The 26,029-nt window shown below is 39.3% G+C and overlaps 1 protein-coding gene across 1 annotated transcript in view; it reads right to left on the bottom strand.

The window, feature by feature from the left end:
* Positions 1-298: 298 nt before the first annotated feature.
* SLC16A12 (solute carrier family 16 member 12) overlaps positions 299-26,029 on the bottom strand; it is a 78,437-nt gene continuing 52,706 nt past the window's right edge. The window contains exons 2-7 of the mRNA XM_080911198.1: positions 22,566-22,813; positions 11,715-11,818; positions 8,756-8,899; positions 6,533-7,115; positions 4,232-4,491; positions 299-2,698 (exon numbers count right to left, since the gene is read on the bottom strand). Coding sequence (XP_080767324.1) covers positions 2,436-2,698; positions 4,232-4,491; positions 6,533-7,115; positions 8,756-8,899; positions 11,715-11,818; positions 22,566-22,675 — 1,464 coding nt within the window. The 5' untranslated portion in view covers positions 22,676-22,813 and the 3' untranslated portion in view covers positions 299-2,435. The remainder of the gene's footprint in view (positions 2,699-4,231; positions 4,492-6,532; positions 7,116-8,755; positions 8,900-11,714; positions 11,819-22,565; positions 22,814-26,029) is intronic.

Genomic DNA, 26,029 nt, shown 5'->3' with positions numbered 1-26,029 from the left:
TATTATAGGAATTAAGTGGAAAAGCATATAGGAAATGTTTATCATTTTATATATACTGCTCTAGAAGGATTCAGTGAAGGATTTAGGGTTTTGTAAATCACATTAGCCATGTCTTAACATGATGTGGATAGGCCCATTCCTCAACCTGTCCAAATCCCATGTCTGAGGGAAAAAAAAAAACAATTGTTCCAAACGTGTGATTATAAATCCATTTTATTTTGCCTTTGAACTAGGAAAACAGCCTACATGTCTGATTCATTAGTGAAATTCTAATTTAAGCAAAACAAAGAATGGCACATTGAAAATTTAGATTATGTTTTATTTTCCTACTGTCAGTTACAAAGGAGAACTTACAGCTGGGTGAACAAATATTTAAGGCACAGAATCATCCTCTGCAGGTTTATTCTCGACTCCACAAAATACCCCATTCCCAGGATTTCTTAGCTCTGGAACCAACTGTTTGAATATATTTGTTTTAGTAACATGTGTAGATGACCAAACTATAAACTCTAAGATCTACAGTTTTCCTTACTCGTTCTTCAAAACTTTTGCCCCAAAAAGTTAGAATGTGAATTTATTGCATTTATAAAAAAATTAAAAGATCTAAAATGTTTTAATATAGAATTTAAAACCTTTGATCATGACCCTAGATTTTCATAAACACAATAGAGAAATTATATTATAGAATCACACAAACAAAACTTACAATCATCACTTTAAAAACATACAAATAAGAGTGCTTACATTTTGAAAAATCATTTTTATGATTTAAAAAAATGACATTTAAAGTAAAGTGCTATTCAAAAACAAGTATTTAATTTTAACTTTAAATTTTAACAGGTCTACCCAAAGTATTTTTAAAATTGCAAAGAGCAGAGTGAATAGATTCAAAACTAAAGTCCCAGGCTGAGTAAAGACAGAACATTCAAATTTCTCTTTGAAGAGCTACAGTGGAGTTGTATCCTCCTCCAAATCAAGCCACTATCTCATTATGAAAGCAATATAGCAACACAAAATACCCAGTTCAAGTGAGGACTCAGCCACTTCGGCCATTCCTCAGGACTTTGTTATTTCTCCCAGCACCATGTCTGGCAACAGCTACTCTGAGGCTTCTTGGGGACAGTAGGTTAAATGGCCTTTGAGATCACAATGTTTCCTTCTGACTTGTATTTAAACTTTTGAACAATTAAATAAAAATCTCCCTTTAATTATGTAATTTGTCCTTTGCAGATGGGACATGATAGGAGATTCAGTACTCTTAATTGTGTGGATGTAAAAACAGTTGGAAATAAAATGGGGCCCCCGCCTTTCTTCTTCTTCCTTGTACTCTTCTCTGACATAAAAAATCAGAAAGAATTTCACATCCCAGGAAAGTCCAGCTTTCGAGAAGGATCAGACACTTCTAAGCCAATGAGCCAGGTTTATAGCTATGATCCAACAAGGAACACAGTAAGCTTAAAAGGCCATCTTTAGAACATCTGTATGATAAGAAAACCCCTAAGCCCTCTTTTGGATACTGATGAATCTAATGACTGCTTTGCACAGAAATCTCCCACCAGATACCTGCTGACTCAAGAATTCAATTACTGCTCAATTGGAATATTGTCAACATTTTTTAAAGCTTAAAAGGAATGTGTCTGAAGTTCAAATTAGAACGTTTTGTCTGAAGAAAAAGAAAAGCTGAAGATTCCTGGGTTATTACAATCACTTCAGAAAACATGGAGTAGTTGTTCCATCATTGAACGAGTTGTGTTACATTTAGAGTCAGTATGTGGTAGTGACAGGGGTGAGTGTGGGGGCACAGTCTGAAGAAAAGATCTTCTGTTTCAACAGGAAAGTTTCAAATAAACTATTACCACCAGCCACCCTCTACAGTCCACGCCAGCCATGGTGTTTGATGAGTGTTGGGTCTCTCAAAGTGATATCTACTCATTAGAAGAGGACCTGGTTGGCTGGAAAACTGATAAGAGACATCTGTTGTACATTAGTCATTGTCTTTCAGAGAGTCTCAAGAATTTCTTTGCCATTCTAAACATTAAGGCACTCTGTTCTCAAGGCACCTCTGCATCGCCACTGTCAGCACAACCGCTGCTTCCATTCAGAATGAGGGGGTGGGGCAGGTTTTATGATGACAAAACTGTTCTCAGTGGCCTCTGCCTTGGAGTTGCCCCGAAATACAACTAATGTCAACTATGCTCTGCCCTTCTCCTGGAGCTAAGCTTGTAGTTAGTACAAATTCAAATGAGGAAACTCTAAGCTACCCCAGATCTCTTTGTTGCCCATTATTTTCACCATATAAATATGTTAACAAAACAGTATTAATAATTTACTTAGGAGGTGATACTCTGTCAAAAGGAAATATTTCCAGACTGTGAACAACCTGATGGCCTGGTGGCCACCAGCCTTGAAGATCCCCCAGAATGTGGCCACACAGGTCAAGTGAGGTTGTGATCAGTCACGGCTTTAGCCAGGGACTGCTCGTCTTTCTGATCTAGCTCCCTTGTTACAGAGTAGGCCACGGATCCATTGGTCCACAAAAGTAGCTTGGGATCTGAGTCTTTGACCAGGAAAGGCACCTGTGTCCTCTTCGTTCTCTTTACAATTCTAGCGAAGCCAAGCAGGATGGAACTAAATATCATGGCAAATCCACAGAGAAGGAAGGCTGCTGTGTAGCTGCCTGTCGTGTCCACCAGCCATCCTACAACAAAGCAAAACCACAGTGCTGAACTAAAAACTCAATTACCCGATTACCCACTCTCAATGTAATCATTGGTCAGGAAAATCTCCATAGACTACATACAGAACATCATCATCGTTGCTTTGAACGAAAAGCAGATGGCCTGAAAATACCTTGCAGCAACCGAGAGATATATGAAGTAATAACTGCTATTAAGTGCAGGACTTAGGAGAGTCCTCTGTGTTTGCTACTCACACAATAAATTTTAGTGATTATTAACTTCATAAAATCTGGTTAAAAAGAAGATCCAAGATTGTATTTCATAGTCTGTAGCTTTAAACATCATTTGAATTATTGAAGTTGGGATCATTGATATAGGGGTTAAGTGGACATACAAAATGCTAATAGGATTCACAGAACCCACACACTACTTTACGTAACCTAATAGACTTCAGTGCAGCATCTAGTTGTCAATGGAAGACTAATTTCATCCATACCTTATTTGAAAATTAGGACTCTGGGCCATTGCTTCTTGGCCTTTGTGCACAACATCATGTTCTGTATTGTTTTAACTGTATATACCTGAAGCCATACATCTATAATCATAGATTTATTTTTATTTCCATTGCTGTTGTTAGCATATCAATCTCAATATCTATGGAAGCCACAGAATGTGAGGACAACCATGTTTTGTGACAGGAAAATATGGGTGACAACGATCAGAGAACCAGTAGGGTAAAGCTTTACTTTGTCAGGCAATTGGTTTGTACTTGACAAGGAGCATCTATAAATTTTCCTTCAAGGCATCATTTGCACGCCAAGAAAATCCACCAGGAAAGTATGTAGCTTCCCTTTCCAGCCACTTCAAATCCAAAAACCAAAGTGGAATAGAAAAATTAATTCTCACTCTACAAACTTTCCCATGACCCATACTCCCTGCACGTGTTTTTGTTATGCTCTGCTTTACATATGGGTTTCTGTAGGGACAAATTCATTACTTTGCATTAAAATGGGATCTTAATTCCCTTTGTCCATAAAACTCTAGCCTACATACTCTAAAATATACTTTAGTCGTTATCTGTTGGCATGAAAGCTAGATCATTACCAACATTTGGTATATACAAAATGATAAGCAAAGAATGCAGAGCCCTGTCCTCTGCCTGGCTCTCTGCATCGTCACACCTTCATGTCTTCTTTTAGCCTCACTACCCACTGCTCTGTTCTGGAAGCAGACTTCCTTCTGACCATGACCTCCTTACTTACAGCTGGAGTAAATGTTCTATTCTTTTACTTCTATCTTTAGTACAAACTGAAACCAAGACCCTGACTTAAGACTTTCTCTTTCCGGGAAGGCTACCATCTTTACTTGGTTGGGAAAAAATTATGAAGGTAGAATGTGGGTAGGTCCATGGTTCTTTGGTGCTTTTTGCATCCTGACAACCTTTCACTCTTCCATGACTCACTTGAAAGCTTTTTCTCATTTTTGACACACGAGTTGTACACAGAAGTGTGCATCAACATGATGAGAGGGGCTAGTAGACTTTGAAGGCTTACCTGCAATGGGTGGGCTCACCAAGTATGGCACTGCGTGAAGGAAGTAGACCACACCAAGAGCTGATGACAAAGAGGTGGTCCCTACTATCTCTGCAGTCACTACTGGGATCAAGGTAACGTAGGCTCCATCAAAGTAGCCAAAGGTACAAGAGAAAGGCACAAGAAGGGGGAAGCTTTGGAGCATTGGGAGACACAGATAGCATAGTCCGTCTAGTGCCACGGCAAAGAGGTAGCAAACATATCGGTAATTCTTCAGACACCTATGGATGCGAAGAACCATAATGAGTACGGGGCACACAGATTCCATGAGAGAGATTTTGAACTGAGCTATGCAGCTGTTTACACATGTGCCTTCCCATTTGTGTTATCTTACACACACATACACACACACACACACACACACACACACACATGAACATGCATGTGAGTAATTTGAGCATATGCATCGGTTCCCATGGAGACCCTATTGGAACCCCTGGAACTAGAGTTTCAGAAAACTGTGAGCCGCCAAGAACTGAAGCCCATTCCTCTGCAAAAGTAGAAAGTGTTCTTTACTTCAAGAACATCTTGCCAGCTCCTGTTATCTTCTGACTGTCCTACTGGCATATGTAAATGAACGCATGTCTCTAGGAAGCAGAATGTGGTCTTGCTCTAACATTAGATATGTACAAGATTGCAATGTCACTACCTGCACAACTCTAACATTCTTTCATCACAAAATGAGATTATCCGCCTCAGTTTATATAAACCTGGTTGTGAAATAATACACAGCATGTCACGAGGCTACAGTTTTCTAGGGACCTAATATATTGAGTGCTTTGAGATAAGGTAGTCACTGGTATCGAGCACGTCACGCATGCTCAACAACCCAAACTCACACATTGCTAAAACTAGAATATGAAGACGTTAAAAGGAAGTGTAGGAGTGATGAAAGTCTAGTCTAGGATTAAGCCCCATGTTTAGATTCCCCCCCCCCCCCGTGTCTTCTAGTCCATCCCTCTCTGTAACTCCACCCCCATCCGTAATACCAGTTATCTGAAAGACATAGAATGTCAGCTCTGTCGACTTTCGAATGTTTTCTCTCATTATCCTCCAGCCACTGCCCTCACCTGTTGGACAGATGGAGGCCACCGAGAACCTCAGCACTAGGTGACTTTAACAGGGGGCAGAGCTGGCACAGAATTTCTGTCTTGTGCCTAGCCACGCCTCCTTCAGCTTACAAGTTGCTTCTCTTGGAGTCATCAGTGTGCAGCAGACCTCACCGCACCCTGCCTCCTTCCTTTGTCTTTAATTTAAATGTCGTAAGTGCTGGGGCACCACTCAGTAAGCCTGTCCAGTACAGAAGCTGCTGCTTTTATCACCAGCCAAGCACAAAAGAAAGCAGGTGGAATCTATTCTAAATACTATATTAATAGTGCTAGAGAATGAGACTCTGATCCTGATTAACAACTAAAGTGTGATTTGTAAGAAACCAGTAAATGATAGCTTTCTTAGCTCATGACTCAGATATAAGTAATTCCTCACCCAAGGCACCATCAGAATTAAGTTTTCAATCCAAACAGGTAACTATTTTCTGTAAAGTTCATATAAATTCAGTCTCTAAGTTTATAATATGTAAGTGTTCTAATCCCCCACTGATCTCTAAGTGTGTGACTAATGATACTATGTGTCATTGTACCGGACCCTCCTACCTGGGGGTCCTCTTTCTGCTCCTAGTTAATCCCGGGGACAATTCAAAACATGTTAAGATAAGACCACAGCAGTCAGCCAGTGGTTGTCTCAGTGGAGGACTTAACTTGCCTTGGGCTGGAATCACATGTATCACTAGGGCATTTGGTTGTCCTGACTGTGTGCAGTTCAGACAGACACACAACCTAGACTATCTAAAACACGGGTGGACAAATTAGGATCACATCTAGCTTGTTATCTGTTTGTGTGACTTGCCTGATTGGTTGGCTTCATTTTTAAATGGTTTTAAACAGTAAAAAAAAAAAACCTATATATAATGAAATATAGAAATATACATTTCAGTGTGCGTTGGCACTCATCAGAATACAGCTGCTTTCATGTTGATGGCAGTCCTATAGAGTTATGACAAAAAATATATCTTCTACAAAACCAAATGATGCTTGCTCTATATGTCCCTGTACGTAAAAAGTTTGCCAACATCTGATCTATAAGAATCAGCAAGAAAGCCGCCATTAGATATTGAAATTACCCTCCAAAGGTAGGTGAGGTCAGGGAAAACTTGGTGCTTAAAGTCCCCTAGGAGAAACCATTTGTGTTTCTCACAGATTTTACCTTCTGTCAGTTAGCCAGCCAAATGTGATGTTGCCAACAATATCAATCACCCCGAGGATGGACATGAGGAAGGCGGCTTGATGGTGGCTCACCCGGACACTCAGGGCATAAGGCACAAGATACACAAAGAGAGGACTGCAGCCGTAGGCCATGAACAGAACAGAGACAGCTAACACGACAAAGTCTGACATCAGTAAAAAACTGTATTCCTGTTGCAAAGAGCAGCAGAGACGGGTCTCTGTGCAGTCTTTGGTCAAAGGTGAATAGGGAGATGCCTGCTTACAGTCTTCTCTCTGAGATTCACGCTCGTGATTCTTCTTCTCTGGGCCTGACCGCTCTTCTTTAAGGGTAATCGGACGCATCAGAGCGCCACAGACGCAGAGATTCAGAACGAACCCTCCAAGAATGAGCAGTGCTCCTCGCCAGGAGAACTGTTCGATGAGGAGCTGAACGACAGGAGCCAGGATGAAGGTACCAATGCCGCTGCCTGACAAGGCAATCCCATAAGCCAGGGCTTTCCGCCTGCTGAAATACTTGCCCACCATGGCAATTGCTGGAGAGTAACAAAGTGCAAATCCAAGACCTAGGAAACAGAACAGCACGAATGCTGGTGTGAGCAGACAGTGGGAAAAACAGGTAATTGGGACTGAAGAGAATCTCATCTTCCAGGAAATCCCTTTAAAGCTGTTTGTGTACCCAGTTGAAAAAAAATTAATCTTCCTGCCATTTTTCTGTAATTTGCAAAATACAGAGAGGACTTCTGTGACTTCTTTTCGTAAAAAAAAAAAAAAATACACTAAAAGAAATTATTTCTCAAAGAAAAGTATTTGAAGAACTTGAAAAAAATCATAATTCAAGCTAAGCTGGAATTCTCTAGCAAAATCTGGAAAATGTGGAACCAAGAATCTAACCCCTCCTTCCTTTCCAAAGGCCCTCTCTCCCTCCTCTGTCTATTTTTTTTTTTTTTTTTGTAGGTTAAAATAGCAGAGTAATTGTTTCCCCTCTTCCCTGCCTGAGAAGACGCAGCTTTGATGGTCTGTTCTTCCTAGGATTTATATCGAAAGAGTATCTATAAGTCCAGTAAAGCTGCAGGATAATCTCACTTAGGGAGGAAGCATCACAGACTAGGGGATATTACAGAAGAATATGTAATCTGGAAATATTCCTGGAGTCCTTCAGAAAAAGACCAGTAATCCCGAAAGCTTTTAAAAGCTTTTTGGCTTCTACTACCTCAGTTTAGCTTAGAAAGCCCAAAGGGTTTGAAGCCCATGTTTTAGGACACGTAGGTTATTTACCTCCGTGCAACTAAAGATAGATATAAAAAGTGTGGCACCAACTTTGTTAGTCGATAATGCCAGAGGAGAGAAAGAAGAGGCACTCTCAACATCCCTCCCCATCTGCAGCACAGATGGTCAACTGAGCTATGGGTTTCCAGATGCTGTGACTTTCAGCACTAAAGCCAACCAGCTCGTAGTCAGCTTAGGGGCCAGGCCCTGTGAGTTTCTAGGGGTGTCTGTAACCTTCTTAGCAGACAGATACAGATCACAGGCCTAACTCATCCTACACTCATAGCATGTACCCACACAGGAATGGGTGTCACTTTCCACCCCTGTAACCATGATGAACATAATGCCCCTTGAGTCCCACCAGGCCACCTCATCCCAACCCTATGCAGTCCCATTAAGTTTATGGAATGTGCATGCTTCTTCCTTGTTCCATAAAATTTATCATCATTATTTTCTAGAGTGGTGTTTCTCTAACACTAGGAAATAATGTGGAATATAAGAATACCCGAGGCAAGGTACCATCTTTTCTAAATTGAAATTCCCATTTGCTAGATAATAACACTCATAATAAAGAATACTCAGGCCAAACACAGTGCCTAGTGTCTTACTTAGCAAAGGAGGACGGAGAATGACCACTGTTGAGAATTTGTATTGTGCTGAGTCATTTGTCATTTCTTCTGAGTACAGAGTCTCAGGCATGTGTAATGCCAGAAATAAAAGTTATGTCTCACAGCATGACACAATTTACGTGGTAAGGATCACTACGGTAATGGAATTGCATTTCCAATTCTATGTAACTGCTAAGAAGGTAGCCATAAGCTAAGTCAGCTGCATTATAAATCTCAAAAAAAGTATTTTTATAAATCTCCGTTGTGTTTATATCTTGACAGCACTTGAACAAAGATGGGGTCAGATTTGTGGAAGAAAGTGCACTTACCTGTAAGAACTCCCAGACTGAGGTAGAGGTGCTTCAAGTTGGTGGCGAATGAGCCCAGGATGAAGCCAGTAGATGCCAGCAAGCCGCCCAGCATGATCCCCGCTTGACAGGACAACTGGTTACTGACAACACTCCCGAGTGGAGCTTCAAAAACAACAAACAGATCAATGGAAAGAAAGGCTTTGGGGATACCCTGAAAACCCTGTGGTGTTGCACTGCTGGAGCAGAGAGCCAGCAACCTTTTAAAGGTCAGCTCCACCTCTCTAGCTTTACAGCTTTGACAAGGGAGACCCAAGGAAAAGTGATTCTTAGTGCTTACAAGAATAAGGAGCGGGGTAAGGACAGAGTTTCTGTGTTCTCACTTAGACTCATGCATTCCTACCCTTTCTCTACAGTCGTACATTACGGGCTAGTGTGTGTGTGTGTGTGTGTGTGTGTGTGTGTGTGTGTGTGTGTGTGTGTGTGTGTGTGTAGGGGTGTTTTATTTTTATGTCCATGAGTGTGTTTGCCTCTATCAGTGCCTGCACATCATATGCATGTCTGGTGCCAGTAGGAATAGGGGAGTTTGTTGGATCCCCTAGAACTGGATTTACAGAGGGTTGTGAGTTCCCTTGGGGGTCTTGGGAACTGAATCCAAGTGCTCTTAATTGCTTTTAAATATATTCAGGGGTTGAGCCATCTCTTCAGACCTAAGGTGTTTTTCTAATAGGCATCAGTTATTTATCCAAACTGCATGTCACTTGCCCAAGGATGTTAAATATAGTGTGGCTTTTACAACGTAATAGTTGTGATGACAGTTACTTAATGAGGAAATTTTTATCTTGAAGGAGAAAGATCATGGTATCACCAGTAACCCCGGGGCGGGGGATGGATCAAAAGAGCTGTGTCTCTGAATATCTGTTTAACATGATCAGTTTTGTAGTGATCAAGTTAAAAGTTGGAGACTCGCACATGGTAGACTCAGTTACCCAGCTACCATCTCTGTTGAAGCTACGTCTGTTAGAGTATTTAACTCTGGGAGAACTGGAATGTGTAAGCCTCTGGAGACTGTTGAATTCTCAAGGGTGCTGCTGCTGTGGTTTCCAGAAAGTGAAAATATTTGAGTCCCCTAAACTAAACGTGGGGAGAAAGTTACACCAACAGTAACAAGTAGAGCTTCTCTGCCCAGCTCATGGCAGATTTTCTTCAGAGGGAGACCCAGCACAATGTGTGGTCTCTTGTTCAAGCTCTAAATTCTCAGTCTACAACCCTGTGAGCAGGTGAATGCATGTAAACGGTGACCACAGGGGTCCTGATCTTTCATTAGTTCACAGCATTTGACCCTGCCATTGTTACCATATTGTTACCACTCTGTGGAGAGCCTCAAATAATCTCCAGAAGATAACAACAAGGGAAATGAGTCATGCATACTCTCTGAGGCCTGCTGATACTAAGACTGTGGCTAACACAACCCTGAAAATCCAGTGCTCCGTGAAAGGGAAAGAGCAATGAGCTATGTACAGAACCTAAATTTGTGATTTTGTGAATCCTTATCAGTTGAAAGAGTTAACTTAGTCTTTTCAAAAAAATTTGCAATTTACCCAAGAATCAAAGAAAAAAACTTCAACACAATTCCTCTGGTTCCTAAATCTAGACATTTAAAAATAAATGTTATTTTACTTGATAAGAATTAAAAATAAAAAAATGTAGCAAAATTCAACTTATAAAAGGTAAGTACATGAGTCAGTATGTAGAATAGCACCGGATGAATTATCGTGAGTTACTGATTAATACAGTACTTTCCTTTTGAGACCGAAACAGGTAAAATTCTTAGATTTATTTATTTAATATTATGTGTATGGCTGTCTTATCTGTGCCTAGTATATATGTATACCACTTATGTCCCTGGTTCCACAAAGATCAGAAGAGAGCATCAAATCTCCTAGAGATGGTGTTACACATGGTTGTCAGCAATGTGGGTGCTGGGAATTGAACCTGGATCTTCTAGAAAAAGCAGCAAATCTCAACCCTGAGCTATCTCCTTAGCCCCAAATAAAACTCTCTCAAGTAATAAAAGTTTCTAAAGCATCCTAGGATTTTTCTTAGAGAAATGATTAAGTGGATCCAGGCTAGAAATGGATTGTTTCAACTAAATATGATCTTTGAAACTCACTGGAAAACCAAGTTGGTAATTTTGTTTTAAAAGTTATAAAAAGAAAAGTTTTATCGCCCTCTACTACAGATGCAATGTTAGGTCTCATGAATTTCTGGAACATGGTCCATGTCCTAGAGAGCACAATTGGGATTTTTGCAAATGAAGTTATAACCACAGTGAGTCTGTTTACCTCTTAATTTCCTGTCCCTATACTTCTCTAATATTTCTCTTATTCAAGAAAAGATGACATCCATAAGTTGAATTTGGGAGCCCATGGAAAAGAAGCAGAAAGCAAGCCAAGACTTGAGCTATGATGTCACTCACGGAAGGAGACCCTATAGAAGTGACTCAAGCACATTCCTGATCTCATTGAATCTTGGAAAGTAAACAACGTTGGTCCTGGTTAGGACTCGGGTTAGAGAAATAGCTTACTGTCTTATCCAATGTACCCTTGCGTGGCTGGAGAATGAGAGGGTCATCAAAATGGAAGACATTGCCCTTTACATTCTGCCCAGAAATTTCTCCCCAGTTCACCACAAGCTTAAGACACGCAGTATACAGATTAACCTAATGAGCTGTGTCCTTCCAGGTATATTGATGAACTCCTCCATCTGGCATTAGTCAAGGCCAACAATTCCAAAAGCAAATCTATAGGTTTAGCTGAAGATGAGATTGATCTTCTAGGTTTTCAATCTTTCTAGCTTTTAAGATTCTTCCAATTAAAAAACAAATAATAAACCAGTGTTACCTGAACCTGTGAAAGGTTATTGACATGTTCAGTTCCATAATTCCCATTAATTTTCCATCCTGGTAAGTCATACTCACCACAGAGCATTGTCATACAGTCTACAATGGAATGGATCCATGCTGTTTGGGAATAATCCTGAGCAAAGTACGTCTGAAACTCCACAAAAAAGATGGAGATACATCTGAAAAATACAATGCGGGCATTTTATACAAAAGACAAATGAATATGGAGTTGAATCAGAACCTAAACGTTTTGTTTCAGTCAGATATTGTAGTCAAAGGATGTCAGTTACTGAGCTATGATCAATAGAAAGCCAGAAGTTGACCATTGAGGCTATTTTGAGGAACCAGAAAACAAGTGTTCCATCATCAGAGAGGCTAAGACCATGGAGACAGGAAGAACACTTAAGAACACTGCTCTGAGAAGGTGTTGTGGAAAATAAGAAAGCATACTAAGAACATAGTTTATTCTTAATTACTATAACTAATATTTATAGTTCTGACCTCTCCAAAGTGATACACAACTTTAAACTTGAGAAATGAAGAATAATCTTAAAGAACAAGCCTTAGAGATTTTACCTCTAATATTTGTACAAAGGCAGTAATCTAATGATGTTGATGGTGTACTGAAATGAATATATTCTACAGAACGATTTATTATGGCCAAACATTGTAACTGACCTGTTTTTATTAAGACTTATAGAAGAAATAGTTCTTTCCCATGAGTATATGTTCAGAGAAAAAAGACAAATTGTAATGTTAAGTTGAAAATAATTGCCTACAGAGTATGTGAGTAATGGTTTAGCACTGCAGCATTTAGAAGGAAGCTCACAGAGTCATTTAATGACCTTATTTAGGTCCTGGCACTTCTAGAGGTGTGTGATAGAATACTGTTCATGTTGCTTTCTGATAAGAGGTTATATCTTTTTGGAGATGTCCATATCCCAACTCTTCCAGATGCAGCAACCCATATCCAACTGAGATCCAGTCTTCCACTGCTCTGCAGTTGCTTCCAGATAGGAAGATGGGTGACAGAGAGATTGGGAAAGGAAGTCTGTGGGATCGGGGCAGTGGTGTTACAAAGGGCTGACTTTAAGAGAGCACACTTTAAATACTCACACAGAGTCTGCCATTCCAAAGCATGAACCATGCCCAGTTGTTACTGAATTAAAATTATTGGTAATCATATCTTTGCCATTAGACATAACTTATAGTTCTGTGGAGTAACAGAGGCTTCGTGTCAACAAAAGATACTCATGTCCTATGTGTGACTGTTACTCTTTGCTGCCTCATTTACATGGAATGTTGGATATGTCTTATGTGCACAGAATTCTGGTTGACCTATAATCCAAGAGAGCTTTGTAGGACTCAAAGCTAACACATGTATGTATTGCACCCATGATAGTGAGTACAAGGGAACCATAGGAAAGGCCTAACTGCCCAAGAGAGGCCACACTTTCTTCACTAAAACTTGTCCCAAAACAGAAAAAGGCAAAGGTACCTTAAAACTCTCAATCCGAGTCACCTATGGTGAGAATGGTGGCACAGGAGAAGAGGACAAGATGATTACTCCTAATTTCTATTCCTTCTCAAGAAGCTGAAGATGGCTCCATGGGTAATGTGCTTAATGAGCTACCATGAAGACTTGAGTTTGGATCCCCAGAACTCATGAAAAAAACTCTGTGGCAAAATCTGTCTGCAACACCACTGCTAGGGAGATGAAGCCAGGCAGATCCCAGGGTCCTTTGAATGTGTGAGTAGAACAAACACACTCACACATATATGTACACACACATGTGTACATTTGCATACAATATACATGTACAAAGAGAAAAAGAAAGGAGAAACAAGAGAGGATGAGAATAATATGCAAGAATTGAAAGCTCAAATGAAAATATCGGTATTAGCCATATCCAGAATTTCCACTGTTCTGATGAAATTGAATTCGCATGGATCTACAAGTGACAAGACCAGAGTTACACAGTTTCAGGGATCCTACATGCAAGTAAATACATTGATTCGTATCTAAAAATTGGCTTTGTATAGCATAGATTATCAGTAAGTTCATAATGGTAATTTAACACTCTTATTTTTTTCTTGATTAAATAGCACTAAATGCCAAAGAAACACAATAGAAACGTGAGATTGACCCATCAAGAAAGAAAAATAATTTCCTGTTATGGTTTGATGATGCTTTCCCCTCCTTCTTAAAAAAAAAAAGCATTTTTATTTTGTGCTGGGCTCTTTAAATATTTTGCCAACCCTGGGCAAATGGTATAGGGAGCTAAATAATCAACCCATAGGCAATGGCATTTATGGAATCTTGCATTTGCGTTATAGACCAGAGGTTAACACATGGAGAAGGAAAGGGAAGAACATAGAACTGGCAAGGAGAGAGGTCAAACTGAGATACAGGATAAGCAATCTGCATCTAGGTCCAAAGGAATAGCCCACACTCTCCACCAATCATCAGATATGGTGCCCCCAGGAGGACAGGCAGCTTTCTACAGGTGATGGAGTAGTGGGCTCTGACCACCACATCTGTGTGTTTCTGTGTGTGTGCTAATCAGCTGAAGTCATGCTGAGGGGACATCTCTGTGTTCACACCACATCCCTGTGCTCCTCCACCCTGTAGGATAACAGAACTTCAGTCAAGAGGATGTCAAAAGTAGCCCTTCTCCACCCATTGATTTGAGAATCCAGACAACGCCTGTATTAATAGATCTGATTCAAAGTCTGTAATCATGCTAGAGTCTGGAGTATTGGACCGATACAGTCACCCTCAAGCGCACAGATAATGCCCATAAACTACCCAGGTGACTATATGACTTTAATTTGAATGAAAATACATTAGCACTTCTTAAAAACAGGAAGCTACTTTTAATTTGGAGCAACAAGAAATGCAAGAACCCTTCAATCCAAATATAAGAGCCCCATCTGTCAATCTTGCTTTTTTTCCCAAGAATAGTCACAGATAGAGATCTGCAAAAGAAGCTATCAGCAGAGCAAACAAGCAACCCATAAAGAGGGAGAAAATCTTCACCAGCTCTACTCTAGACTCGGGGCTAATACTCAGAGCTTATAAAGAACTACAGAAACAAATAAAAAGATAATCTAGTGTTAATCAGCAAATGGACCCAGGAGATGGAAAGTTTTCAAATGAAGAAATACAAATGGCTAATAAGTATCTTTTGTAAAAATGGTTGATATCTCTAGTTATTAGGGAAATGCAAATTAGAACTGCTTTGCAATACCACCTCATCCTAGCCAACAATCTGATGAGTTTGTTTACTCTTGTTTACTGCTGATGGGAGTGCAAACTAGTACAACCAGTATGAGAATTAGTAGGGCATTTCCTCAATAGATTTAAAATAAGTCTATCATCTGACCCAGCTATAGCAGAGCATGTACCCCCCCAAACTCCATACCATCCCACAGAGACACTTCCACAACCATGTTTCAGCTGCTCTACACACTATCATGAGAAAATGGAACAGACAAATCAACAGTGTAAATGTATTACACATACCCAGTGGAATTTCAGGAAATACACAGGAGGTGAATGGATCTGGAAAAGTATGATGTTAGGCGAGGTGACCCAAACTCAGAAAGACAAAAGCCTTGTGCTTTCTCATATGCAGATTCTAGTCTGTACACGTGTTTATATGCACATGTGAGTGTGTGTAGAGCCTAAAAAAAATTCAAAAGGAGACCAAAAGAGGGAACAAGTGGGTACCAAAGAAGGATGAATGGTAAGCAGAAAGACCCATGGAACACAAAAAGAGGAAGAGATTGGGGGTCAGCACATGAGGGAAGTTAGGGATAGCAGGGAGGTGGGGGGTTGGGTTGGGGTACACACATCATTCAAACGTGTGGTAATGATATCTAGTATCTCGTATACTAATTCAAACTTTTTTGTATCACTAACTTTATTTTCTAACAAGTGCTTTTTTTCCCTTACTGCTTCAGTATTTTCCTCTCAGAGAACAAAGTTTTAGAGCTGGGTCACTGGCCATTTCTCTTCGTGTCGCCTCCCAGTTCAAAATGCTCACACCCCTGAATGACCAGCATCCTCTCAGATCTGCAGTTGGGCTCAGAGCACTCCAGCCTGAGTGCAATCTTCTTTGTGGCTTAGGCCTTTTTCAGGATAATTGCCTTTGTTTGCCCATCACAGCCACTCTGCTTAGGATAGAAGAGCTGCTGCCCTCGCATATACAGGGAAGCTTTGCCCTTCTTATAGGAGGTCACTTTGTGAGGCTGTTACCTGCCACACTTTTTATAGAAAGTCCTTCAAGTTTCAGGCACTTTAGCCATCTTTGGACTAGAAGTGTCTGCGATGAAAACTAGAGGCTCGGAGTCTGTGATGGTCACCTCAGTTACTGAAAAGGAAAGGGCTAATTTAAACATTTTAATTAAAAAAACAAATACCAATACTAGAAGCAATAACAAAATCTTGTAAAATTACTGACCATCTGAAAGACTTGTTGTCTGGTACTAAAATGTCTTATAATTTTCTCCTACTTCTCTTTCAATCAGTGAGTTAACTCATTATGAAAACAGTTGAGTTTTCCATCACCCAGAATTCTCAGTAGGACACCATTGTCTGTGGGACTGGGTAAGCCCCTGTGAGATTTGTCCTGCTGGGCAGGATGCTTAGAAGCATCTTCAGCTTCTGCTCCAAATATCTCCAGACATTGCTAACAAGCCTTGGAGACCAAAATGAGCCCAACTTCAAACAAGTGTCCTAATCATCAATTTTCCAACCATCTTCAGAGTGCTCAAATCCCTCCAGGGGTCACCATCGCCCTTATTGTTCATAATTGATGGCAGCACCTTTTCCCTGAACTGTAGCCCAAAGATCCTTACTGATGCTTCTCAATCCCCACTTGGCTGGCTTCTATGCATGCTGTAAACAGTGCCTTCCTAGAACAGACCCTGGCATTTCAAACATTGTAGTCATACTTCCGAGGCTTTGTTGTCCGTGCTCCTTTCTGCCCACTGTTGAATACTTCACTTCAGCCATACTGAACATCTTTCTATCGCTTTCAACACAGTCCCTGTGTTTTATGCATGTCTGAACACTTTTCTTGTTTTCTGTGATTCTCCTCTAAGTCCCATCTTTCAGTCTCGGGCAGTCAGTAGCTTTATACCTCCAGAAAAATTTTCCTTGACTGCTCCCTAATTACTCAAGCCAGGAATTGATGCTTCTCCTGTGTCCTCTACATGTTGCACATTCATTTGTGGTCTGGCAACTCTTTTTTCACTTGTTTGTATTGTCTTCTAGACGTTGTGACAGTGGAAGACACACAGGTCTTAATTCACACTAAATCCCAAACATCTAGTATAGTACCTGTCATGAATTGGATGCTTCTAAATATTGTTTATCAGAAGAAACTATGAAGGAAGGGACGGGAGGAAGGGAAGAAGGGAAGAAGGAAGGAAGGAGAGCCTCTTGATAGGGGATCTGATTGGAATGTAAGGAAGTGAAAGGCTACTCTGGAGAGAGAAGAGGAAGAAGCGAGGTAGTGCCCTCACAGGAGACAGTAAGATATTTTGAAATTATAAACCAGTCTCTTTGCTAAATCAATTTGGGGAACATAATATTAGGGTGCTCTCTCTTTTGATTCTTGAAAATTTTGCCTTGCCTTTCTTTAGTCAATTAAATTATTCATTTACTTTACATCCTGATTGCAGCTTTCCCTCCCTCTTCTCTTTTCAGTCCCCCTCTTTTATCTCCCATTCACCCCCTCCCATTTATCTCTCCTTCTTTTCACCCCAGAAAAGAGGATGCCTCCCATGGGTATCAGCCAGCCTTGCCATATCAAATTGTAGTAAAAGTTTACTGAGCCCAGTGAGGGGAAAGAGATTTAAAGGCAGACACAATCCAGTCAGACAGTTCCTACACTCACTTTAGGATTCCCATACAAAGACCCAGCTCTAAAACTGTTACATATGTGCAGAGGGCCTGGGTCAGTCCCATGCATGCTCTCTGGTTGGCAGTTCAGTCTCTGTGAGCCCCTGTGGGCAAAGGTTAGGTAATCATTTCTGAACTGAGTTGACTAGTCATATCAGTGAAACGTTGGGTCTGAAAATCAAAGACCTGAGCTTCATGTCTGGACAGGTGATACCTTAGCCAGAGCTCAAAGTTCAATGTTTACATCCACCTTTCTGAGCATTTCAACACTCGTGAAGTTCAGAAAGATGGTTATGTTGCTCAACAGGAAGAGAACCAAGTGACAAATGAAAAGTAATAAAATGAAAAGAAATAATACAGTCATATTTTTTATTTCACCTCTTTAGGAAAGTGGAGAAATGACCAGGAAGCTTTCCAGATGATAAAGGCTTGTGTTGTAACATTTAAAGCCCAAGGATATCTGAGACAAATGGAATTGCAATAGTGTCACACATGCATCTGGATGTTTGCAAAAACAAGAGTCAGGAAAGCAAAGACATTACTCCAGAGTCATACATACGGAAACAGTTACTGAGGAAGCTTCTTGATTTCTCAGGGTTTCAATTTCTTCATCTATAAATCAAGCATTTTTGTAAGCATGACTCACAAAAGTCAGGATTATGAATCTCAGGACATCTCCTCAACCCTGGGGTCTCATAGGATTTATTCACAAAAACATAGAAACAGAACACAACCCATGTCATCACTTATATCCAAAACCCCTTTCTGTTTTTTGGAAGTTATATATTCATTCATTCTGTTTTAAATATAATATATATATATATATATATATATATATATATATATATATATCTCACATATAGTTGTATTTGTTTCAGGCTTTTAAAAATTCACAAAAATAATATATGAGTAATTTCCAACAATAAAGATTAATTATATTAAAATAATAACACAATAAAAGAATTATCCCTCAGTTTGGGAAACTGACTTTTGTTTTTGGTGAGAACCAGGATTGGGTGCTGCCTCTCAATAAACCAACAATTACTGGAATTTTTTAAATATATTCTCTGTATTTACATTTCAAATGTGATCCCCCCACTCCCATCCTGCTTCCCCCTCCATATGTCTCCACTGAGGTACACTCTCCCAATCACGTTCCCCACCTCAGTGCCTTGGCATTCCCCTACATTGGGAAAAGCACCATCACTAGACCAAGGTCTCTTCTCACGTTGATGCCAGACACTGCTATTCTCCGCTACATATGCACCTGAAGCCGTGGATCTCTCCATGTGTGCTCAATGGTTGGTGTTTTAGTCCATGGGAGTTGTGGAGGGTTTGGTTGGTTGATAATGTTATTCTTCCCATGAGGTTGCAAACCCTTTCAGCTCCAAAACTGCTTTCTTAAAGATGATCCAACTCAACAGGTCAGTGAACCTTCTACCGCAATCTCACCCGTGCTCTGACACTGTCCCCGCTTTTCTAAGTGAGATCAAGAATTGACTCATAGGTCCTTGTAGACTACTAGCTAAACTCACTGTCACATACCTTGACTAATACTATAATGTTGTGGGAATGACCTCATGAAAACTATCTGAAAGCATGCCAACAAGCTCAAGGAAAGTGCTCAGTAAAGTTAGCAATCACTTTATTTTTACCCCGACAGTTCTCAAAAGAGTTTAAAAAAAAAAACAAAAAACAAAAAACAAAAAACAAAAAAAAAAAAAAAAAACTACAAAGCTCCAAAGAACCCCAGACACTTATTTCAACTAAATTGATTTGAATTCAGGAAATATAGGCAACACCAAGTCTCAGATCTAAGATACTATTTTGTTTGAATATTTAAATCAAATTTTTGTTTTTAAAGTAACCACTCATGTTGTTAATATATGTAGAAAACTCGTGTAATTACGCTTTAGACATGACCATTAAGTGAATAATTTATTTAAATAATATCTTAAAGAAAAAAAATCGATGCATATTAATAAATATGTCATAAATAAATAATAATGGCTACTTTGATGGCCAGTTGAACTTTAAAGTTTACATTTTTTCAAAGTTCAAGGCTAGAGCTGAGATAGAATCTTTAAGTTACTTGAGTTATAGCATTATTTGTAACAGCAGAAACCAGAAGACCATATAAAAATCCCATCAAAACATATCAAATAATTGTAGACAAGCATGTAATAGAATTTTAAGCAACTATTTTTCAGTGAGGTAGCACCTTGTTGATTAATACAGAACAGTTTCAAGAGAAATTATTAAAGTGGGAAGCAGAATAATGCATCCAAAATGATCCGGCTTATGTAGAAAACAAGAATGTACATTTAGGTTACTTCGAGGCTGAGGAGGCCTTTTATTTATTTATTTATTTTTTTCATTTTGAGATTGTACTTAAGAAAATGTTGCTGAGGTTAATTTTAGGCAGTGAAATTGAGTCAGGGTGTGTGACATTTAGATTCCTGCGCTAGTTACATCGCCACACTTTCTCATCTGCCTCTATTCTGTGCAAGTATTCTCGGCTTGATCTCCTCTGTTGACCTCGGTCTGGTATTCTATGTTGGCTGCCATCCATGGCCTTCCTTTCTGGTTTCTGACTAAATGCTTGAAAATATAGTAGTGGTGAAGAAAGGCAGGCCCTGATGCAGACTGAGACATCTTCTGCCTTTATTTATGGCAGGCCAAATTATTTTCATCTTTTAAGACTTCACTCCAAGGACTGCTCTAGAAAGCCAGCCCTGAATCTCTAGGCCTAAATCTGTCTCGCTGCCAATCTTATTTTAATCCCATATTGACCAAAGTTAATATAATGTTTTGATGACCTACATTATGATCTTGGAAGAGCACCCATAAATGGGTGGTTTGTCTTATGTGGCAAGGTGCTGAGTACCTTGACTATCACTAAATGTCACCAAACTTAATATAACTCCAGTCGATACAGGTATTTTTATTTGTAGCTCAGTTAATTGTTCAGGAGTCTCCCATAAGATAACCAATCAATCTTTGGTTTTAGAAGCCTCTAGCACAAACTCATGTCTTCAATGAATGCAAGATAGTCACCAATAAAATGGATTTTGAAGGAATTGAAATAGAAACTTAAAAGTACAACTTACAAAAGATAAAAGGTTTTCAGTCTTTAGTGGTAGCCAATGGATTCAACATCCTACCAAATAAGACAATATGTTCATTTTACTGATAGTCTTCCAAACTCCTGATGTTGGTCATCACACACACACACACACACACACACACACACACACACACACAAACTTACTTCAAACACTTTTTGTAGTTCCAGAAGGTTCATTGAATGCATACAAACAGGCACACATGTGGACCTGTTGGTACAGGAATTGGTGCACTATCTCCTATGGTGGAATATAAATAGAACAGAGAAGGCAGAGGCCCTCTGTAAAAACAAGTCTACAGAGATGCATCCCCTCGGCACCATGCCTATTGTCATTGGCATGAAAGCTCTTTGGATAGGAAGTAGCCCACCTCCAGACAATACTTTCCATACCCAAGGCATTTAAAAAGTATGTGCTGAGCACTACAGCTTCTCACGATGCTGCTGAAGATAAGCCATTAATGTGGATGGAGCTCAAAAGTGTAGTATATGTAGAACAGGATTAGAACTTTTATAGTCTAGAAAAGGCAATAGTGAATTCTCTCTCTCTCTCTCTCTCTCTCTCTCTCTCTCTCTCTCTCTCTCTCTCTCTCTCTCTCTGTCTGTCTCTGTCTGTCTGTCTGTCTGTCTGTCTGTCTGTCTGTCTGTCTGTCTCTGAGGGCATAAGCCCTCCTTCCAATGCAATGAGACTACTTCCAGTGCATTCCTCTTCTGGAACAAAAAGAAGTTTCTATTTATAAGAAGCCATGGGCACACAAAAAGAATCTTTTAAATTCTACAGTCTTTTTAGACTCACAAGATAGGAGGAAGAAAACTTAGAATCAACATCAAATTATTTTGAGAAAGAGTCTATAATTTATCAGGACACATAATTATCAAACTTTGGTGGTGGCAGATACAAAGCACCCTGCACTGTACTTGTTGGCAGGCATACGATACCTTCTTTATTTATGATATCATCAAATAAATTATTAGCACAATTACTTTCTTGTTTTATATAGAATGCGTTGCTACAGAAGAGAAACTCAATTCCATTTGAACGAAAGTTGAGGGGAGAACAATCACATGCAAATCACAAACTCTAGCTAGTGTATACAGGGAGGGATAGTTGGACATTAAGTATGTTGAGTACTGTGCCTCTGGAGAAAGATCAAATGAACAAGTAAGGACAAGAGAGTCACTGTTTTTAAACAGTTGCTTTTCCTCAACCTAAAATCCACCTACAGTCACCACAGCCAAAATACAAAACGAAGCACAAGAGTTTGGATTCTAGTTTTGATTCTTCCCAGACTCAACACTTAACAAGCAATAGGGTTTTCAAAAACATTTTTTGAAGTTTCACTGCTCCCTCCTGAGATAATATTTATTTTAAAGCCATAAAAGTTTGACTTCAATTATGATGTCTTCATAAACCTATTATAAACTTCATAATCATACTTCAGCTTGGGAAGTATTTTTCCTAATCTTATAGAGAAACTTGAGAATATATTGCACCCAATAATCTCTTGCCACCATGTTTTTTTTTTTTCATTTTTGGCATATGAATCATAAATTCAATTGTTTCTACGATAAAATTTTAATGATTAACCCTTATACTAATTAAGATTTCTTATTAATATATCACATATAAGAAAAAATAGTCTCAAAAAGGTCATCTTATACATCCCTAGAACTAACCCAGCTTATGCTTCATTTGGCTATTTGGGTTTGCTCACTCCAAAACTCCTAAGGGTCCTAACATACATCATATATTAGGGAAAAGACCAATATACAGGCCTCTGCAATACTGTCTTATCATAACTTGCGAAGGAAAAGATACATGAACAGCCAAATGCACACAGGGAATGACATGAGCTCATCCTTAGCATATCAAGAAGAAAGACACACTTACCTGGTGACTGCCCGGGTGCAGATGGTAACAAGAAAGCAGCCGGCCACAATCATCCAGCCCCAGCCTCCATCTGGAGGGGTTGCCGAGCCAACTCTAGTTGTCTTCGTCATGGTTTTAATTCTGGTGCTCTTCTTCTTCCAAGTTACCGCAGCACTAAGTTATGATCTTGAATGTTTGCGACCCAGTAACTTCCTGCTGATATTCAAAGTTGGTACAGGATGCTACCTGGCACAGGGGTTACTGCCCATCTAAAGCAAAAACAAAACCATGTTTTATTCTATTGTCATGTTATTCTCTTGAAAAGAAATTATGGCGCTTCCATTAATGTGATTGTTTATAATTATGTATACCAGGTCATTGTAAAGACCATTAGTTATCTCGTTTTTTGTTTCAAAAAAAATAAATGCAGAAATGTTTATTCACAATCCCTGAGAAGTTACCACTTAACTCTTTAAGAAATTTCTCAGTGAACAAAGAGCCAAGAAAATTGTCATAGCAGCTTATGCCAGACCAAAACTAAATGTCAAGTGATTACATAAACCTTAAAAAGAATTAGTTTAGGGAACATGTATGAGTACCTTTACATTATTTCCACAGCATGCCTGCAATTCAAAATGTAAGACAGATACAAGTAATAACATAACCTATTTACATATCAACTTATTATATTTATTTGTATTAGATTAAAAACGACAGAAGTACAGATGTCATTGCATAGCTGTTCAAATATTGAAAAAGCCATATAAACTTTCCTACAGAGCAGGGGCTTTACTCTTTCTACCTGGACCTTCCTGTACTCTTGAGAGCGTGCACCATCCCCGCTGAAGAGAAGGAAATGCAGCAATGAAGAGAGAGGATAGCGTGTGCTTGCCTAAGTGACTCTAGATCTCAGTCAAACCAAGGAATGAAGCAAGGCAGCATTTCACAGCCTTGGCTTTTATATGGATTCAGACACAGGGCAAAGATCGTGGTCATAAATATCCTGACATATCAGTTCTGTCTCCACAAAACACCTGTATGGCAAGGCAATGAAAAGAGCAATACAACAGGGCCTTTCATATCAGAAAGAACTGTATTATCATTTAACGTATCCCTAAATCATTCACAGAATGTGTTCCATATAAAAGTTTTCAAAGATAATTCACTGGAAACACAGAGTTTAAAAAGTGAAAGTAACATTTTAAGATCACATTTCCAAAACAATGTAGTGGTGTAAAAGGAATAAGAAAAGTTTTAGTATATATTTTCAAATATTAATTTTAATTATCTCCAACTCGAAGCGTTCAAACTCTGAATGCTTTTTCAACTCTTTAGTCAGATTGAGCAAACACTGTATTAGGCTATGTGTCTATGATAAGTGTGCATAGAAACCCACACATCAGCATGCTTTAAGGTCATCTCAAATTAATTGTTAGCAATTAGATGAAATTAAAGGAAATCAAAGTAAATGATGATGCAAAAAGGAAAAACCATCCAATTGAATCCAACTGTTTTTTCTCCTACTGTCTTCACATCTGATAAGAATAAGTAAATATTTTAGAATTTCATTTCCTTTTATTTAAGTGTGTGGGTGTTGAATGGATGAAAGTGTATATACAGGTGTATGTGTGTGTGGAGACCAAAGGGAACTTGCCATTCTCAGCTAGTGTGGCTGAAAAGTGAGATTCCAGACCATCTCTTGAGTTGTGTCTCTTCTCATCCCCCAGATTCATGTTTATGTGCATGCTAGATGTCCAGTCTCAAGTACCTTACTCAAGGCCCTCTCTTTCATTTTTAAAGCAACAGAATCTCTCAGATATTATTTATGCTCGTGACTAGCCACTTTGCCTGTCTCTCCTTAAAAATAGGGGTGGCAGATATTCAATAAAGTAGAAAGTGTATGGGCACAGGTAGTATGTGTTGCTTCAAAGACTGACAGTCTCTTCCAAGACAGCCCTCATTTTCTGCTCAACACTTGCGAACAATGAGGCAGCTTCCTTGAGCTAACCTCACTCTTATTGACAGCAGAGACACGTGGCAGAATTTGGAGTTCTGCAACAAGTGTGGGTGCTCAGCCTTTTCAATTCTGGACCTGGTTTAATGTGGAGATCTTTGATCCACTTGCACTTGAGCTTTGTACAAGGAGATAAGAAAGGGTCTATTTTCATTCTTCTGCATGCTGAGTGCCAGTTGGACCAACACCATTTTTTGAATAGGCTGTCCTTTTTCCATTGAATGTTTACAGCTCCTTTGTCAAAAATCAAGTGATCATATATGTGAGGGCTGATTTCTGGATCTTCTATTCTATTCCATTGATCCAAGTGCCTATCTCTGTACCAGTAATGCAGTTTTTAGCACAATTGCCTTGTAATATAGCTAGAGGTCAGGGATAGTGATTCCTGCAGATGTTTTCTTGTTGTTGAGGATGGATTTCGCTATTCTAGGTCTTTTGTTATTCCAGATGAAATTGCACATTGTTTTTCCAACTCTATGAAGAACTGGGTTGGAATCTTAATGGGGATTGCATTGAATCTGTAGATTGCTTTTGGTAGGATGGCCATTTTTACAATGTTGACCCTTCCAATCCATGAGCATGGGAGATCTTTCCATTTTCTAAGGTCTTCCTCGATTTCCTTCTTTAGAGGTTTGAAGTTCTTGTCATACAGGTCCTTAACTTGCTTAGTTAGAGTTACACCAAGGTATTTCATATTTTTGTGACTATTGTGAAGGATATCTTTTCCCTAATTTCTTTCTCCACATGTTTGTCCTTTGAATATAGGAAGGTTACTGATTTGTTTGAGTTAATTTTATATGTAGCTACTTTGCTGAACTTTTTATCAGCTATAGGAGTTCTCTGGTGGAGTTTTGGGGTCACTTAAGTACATTATCATGTCATGTGCAATAGTGATATTTTTACTTCTTCCTTTTGAATTTTTATCCCCTTGATCTCCTTTTGCTGTCTAATTGCTCTGGCCATCACTTCAAGTACTATGTTGAATAGGTAGGGGGGAGTGGGCCGCCTTGTCTAGTCCCTGATTTTAGTGGGATTGCTTCAAGTTTCCACCGTTAAGTTTGATGTGGGCTGTGGGTTTGTTGTATATTGCTTTTATCATGTTTAGGAATGGCTTGAATTACTGTTTTTTTCCAAGACTTTAGCATGAGGGGTGTTAATTTTGTCAAATGCTTTCTCAGCATCTATGAGATGACCATGTGTTTTTTTTTCTTTGAGTTTGTTTATATGGTGGATTTCATTGATGGATTTCCATATATTAAACCATCTTTGCATACCAGGGATGGAAGCCTACTTGATCATGGTGAATGATCATTTTGATGTGTTCTTGGATTCGGTTTGCAAGGATTTTATTGAGTACTTTTGCATCATTGTCCGTAAGTGAGATTGTCTGAAGTTCTCTCTCCTTGTAGGGTTTTTGTGTGGTTTAGGAACGAGGGTTATTGTAGCCTCAAAAAATGAGTTAGATAGTGTT

Source organism: Micromys minutus (genome assembly GCF_963924665.1).
Source record: "Micromys minutus genome assembly, chromosome: 2".
NCBI classification, from domain to species: Eukaryota; Metazoa; Chordata; class Mammalia; order Rodentia; family Muridae; genus Micromys; species Micromys minutus.
Note: the sequence above shows the minus strand (reverse complement) of the source record. Positions and strands in the feature narration are given on the sequence as shown.